The 3201-nt window shown below is 42.5% G+C and overlaps 1 protein-coding gene across 1 annotated transcript; it reads right to left on the bottom strand.

Moving 5' to 3' along the window:
• Positions 1-145: 145 nt before the first annotated feature.
• Positions 146-3201, bottom strand: LOC121526245 (transmembrane protein 179). Its single transcript, XM_041812732.1, has 4 exons — positions 2862-3201; positions 2347-2484; positions 2185-2263; positions 146-2108 (listed from the first exon to the last, which is right to left on the bottom strand). The coding sequence occupies exons 1-4, from the start codon at positions 3161-3163 to the stop codon at positions 1935-1937; spliced, it is 693 nt and encodes a 230-aa protein (XP_041668666.1). The 5' UTR covers positions 3164-3201; the 3' UTR covers positions 146-1934.

Here is a 3201-nt window from a genome sequence, read left to right as displayed (position 1 = left end):
TCACAATATTCAGCCTTGTAATTGCACATACATGAATGTAGAGATGTTTGGAACCAGCTTTGATTGGCAGAGCACACATTCAGGCAGGCGAGAGCGGAGGCAGAAATGTGCAAAATGTTCGACAATGATCCGTGAGAAAGAAAACACAGGGCTGCTTCACTTCACAGCAACACCAGGTCATATGACTAAGAGATTTAAAAAAAACACCTCTTTCTTTACAGACTGTCTTCAGCTCCTCTGAGGAGAAACCTACAGCACAGTGTAATGATTTCTCTCTTTATATCATCGTCAAAGAGAATATACTCAAAATGAATGAATGCTAATGCTTTTGACTGTGTTCTTCTTTTTGACTGCTTGAATCCCACTAAATATCCTTTGTCCTAAATGTTATTTATTCTTATATACTGTGTATCTGCATCCAAACAAATATCCAACTTTAAATAGTTTGATTTTTAAAATCTTTTGTTATATTTCTATTTTAACATAATGATATTCAGGTTTTTATCGTGATGTCAAATGCTCATCAAGCTTTCAAAATGTACAGATGGCGTCTTTGCAACACATGAAAAAAAAATGTAGTCATTCATTGAATAGCTGCTTATATGAGGCCAAACAGAAATCAAAAACTGTACAGCATTGTATGAGTCCCTTTATAAAGTGAAGCAGAAAAATCTGAAACAGCCAAACTACCACAAAACTGGATTCAAAGGGCACATCTCACAGACCTCTCATTCAGAGCAATAACACACATCACAGTTTCCAGTAAAACATCGTTCTTTATATAACAGGTTTCAGGGAACTCAAAAGGTTTTCACATTTGAATGTCAAAGCAATATGAGGCAAACAAGGCCTGTATAGAAGAAAGAAAACACTGTTGACTCTGTACTGTCAAACTAAATTGTCATTAGCAATAAAACAATACCCAGTTGTATATGCACATTTAGCTTAGAAGCTGCATCTCACGGCTGTCCAAACATTTATGGTCACTTTGAAAGAAGTGCCTTTATAGAGGGTTTTCTTAGTTCTTACTGTTTTATGATTTCAGTTGTTTTGAATAAAACTGTCATTGCCTATCAAAGTCAAGCACGTGGCTCGCTTTCTTCCCATTATCTCGGAGCGTGAGTGAGAGTGTGATGTGTAGCAGGGAAAGAGGCATGCAGGTACATTTGATCGTCTATTCACAGTAAAACAGTATATTGGTTTGTAGCCTATAAAGTGTGTAGGAGAAGCCTGAGTAGCTATATGGCACAAACAGGAACCAGTTTTCTAGCTCACACAGATTGCTAAAAGCATTTTTGGACTGGCTGCCTGGTACATAAATGCTCTCAACTACTACTAGTCTTTATTTTAAAACACCTTTTGTAAATGCTGATAAAGTGAATACACTGCAAAAGCACACGTGTTCTTGCTTTGCTGCAGCATGCAAGGAATTCTGACTTCATCAAGATGCAGAGGGCATCCTACAAAAGAGAAGCCTACACATTTATTGGTGTATAAAACAAAAAGGAAAATCCTTTACATCTAAAAACCACCACCTTATTAATTTGCCATGCATTAGGGCCATGCAGAAGTTTCACAAAGACAACATGATCCATCGGCCAGTCAGTCCGAGCCACTAACACTGCGGAGTTAAATAGAAATCCAAAACTTCCATTAAATGGGTTAAATACTTTCAGAGTTGAGCTATGCCTTGAAGAGGAGTAAATAATCTCAATAAAGCGGGATTCTTCAAGGCTTATCCACCACTGAGGGGCTTTTTTGAGGGGGAGATCGATCACCTTTAGAGAACAAAGCTAAACCCTCTAATCAATTGAAGCAAAAGCCAATTCTGATTGTCTACACAGGCAAACACTGGTGTTTCTCACGGCAGGCAGAGGACTGGACGGTTGAGTGTGAGTGACTGAGTGAGTGTTTGTGCATCCTCTTTTTCTTCTTTAGATCAGGCCGGTCTTGAGGTCAGAGTTGCGGCGTGAGGAGCGGCCAAGCAGCAGGTCCTTCTCGTGGATCAGGCTGTCCAGCAGGTCCTCCTGTCTGTAGTTGTGGTAGACCTTCAGGAAAGCCATGACTGTTATCCCGAGCCAGGTGAGCCAGGCCGCCCACAGGCCAAACTGCAAAAAGAAAAGGCCATTAATGTGGACATTAGACATCAGATACTTTAACTGTCTAAATGTGGGTAAATCTCACCTGTGCTATAGCAAACTGGTCATAGAAAGCAGAATTGTTCAATCCCAGCTCTAGATCGATGTCCTGCAGGTCCTCACAGCTACGAAAGACACATTATGGTGGTTAGGAGAACTAATCAGCTGTTTTACATCTAAAAGATGAGTAGGTGTGCTGCTGGCTCACCTGCTTGGCATGCTCCCACCCTCAGTGACGGCATCACACCACATGTTGAAGCCCACACTGACAATGGTGCTGGAAAGGAAGACTGTGAACACCACCAAGGAGCTGATGAGCAGGTTGAGGAAGGCGTTGAATATGGAGCTGCAGGTAGAACAGACAGTGAAGACGTGACAACCTGAAATGCTTTTACTTTGTCTAAGAAATTCCAGCCTGTGATAAGACAGATTGGGAATAGTGTGTGAACTGGTATGATTGAAGTGTATTTTCTCCATCTTCACCATTGAGGACGACAGTGACAAGTCATTTTTTCACACTCATTATTCTTACTATATTAAAGGCCACAGCCACAGCTTGTAGACTTTATGTGATTTTTCTGTGCATCCCCCCCACGCCCTAAACGCGCTTTGTTCAGGCAGAATCACTGACATTGTGCAGCGAAGCCTGGGTGACACAGACACCCATCCTAAGCTTTTTTATGGTGCTGTTACTGAATTGTGCACACGTTAAAGGTCACTCACTCGTCGTGTCCTTTGCATAAGAAGAAGAGCAGCCTCCACGCCTGCACTGCGGACAGGATGAGGGACGCTATCCCGACAAAAGTGATGAAGCTGCAGGAGGACTCTGGTCCCCACTCCTCCACGACGAAGCGCTGCTTCGACACGGTGATGTTCTCGTTTTGCCACATGCCCCGCGTGAACAGTAGACATTTCCCCCCGAAATCCTCCGTGTTTTCAGACAGAGGCACGACGGCGATAAAGCCAAACACGAAAGCTAAAAAATAAAGGATGCACTGAGCGAAAATTAAATTGTCGAGGGCCATTTTTCTGCCTCCCTCTTCGGCTTGCAGCGTCCTGGAGA

The sequence above is a fragment of the Cheilinus undulatus genome, linkage group 18 (genome assembly GCF_018320785.1).
Source record: "Cheilinus undulatus linkage group 18, ASM1832078v1, whole genome shotgun sequence".
Lineage (NCBI taxonomy): Eukaryota > Metazoa > Chordata > Actinopteri > Labriformes > Labridae > Cheilinus > Cheilinus undulatus.
This window is presented reverse-complemented; position numbering and strand designations above follow the sequence as displayed.

Bases quoted from the DNA above. Each gene is read 5' to 3' on its own strand.
- LOC121526245 (XM_041812732.1), bottom strand. From the start codon at position 3,163: ATGGCCCTCGACAATTTAATTTTCGCTCAGTGCATCCTTTATTTTTTA. The intron at 2,264-2,346 runs GTGAGCCAGCAG...TGTCTTTCGTAG, and splicing joins GGTGGGAGCATGCCAAGCAG to CTGTGAGGACCTGCAGGACA. The intron at 2,109-2,184 runs GTGAGATTTACC...TTCTTTTTGCAG, and splicing joins ACCAGTTTGCTATAGCACAG to TTTGGCCTGTGGGCGGCCTG.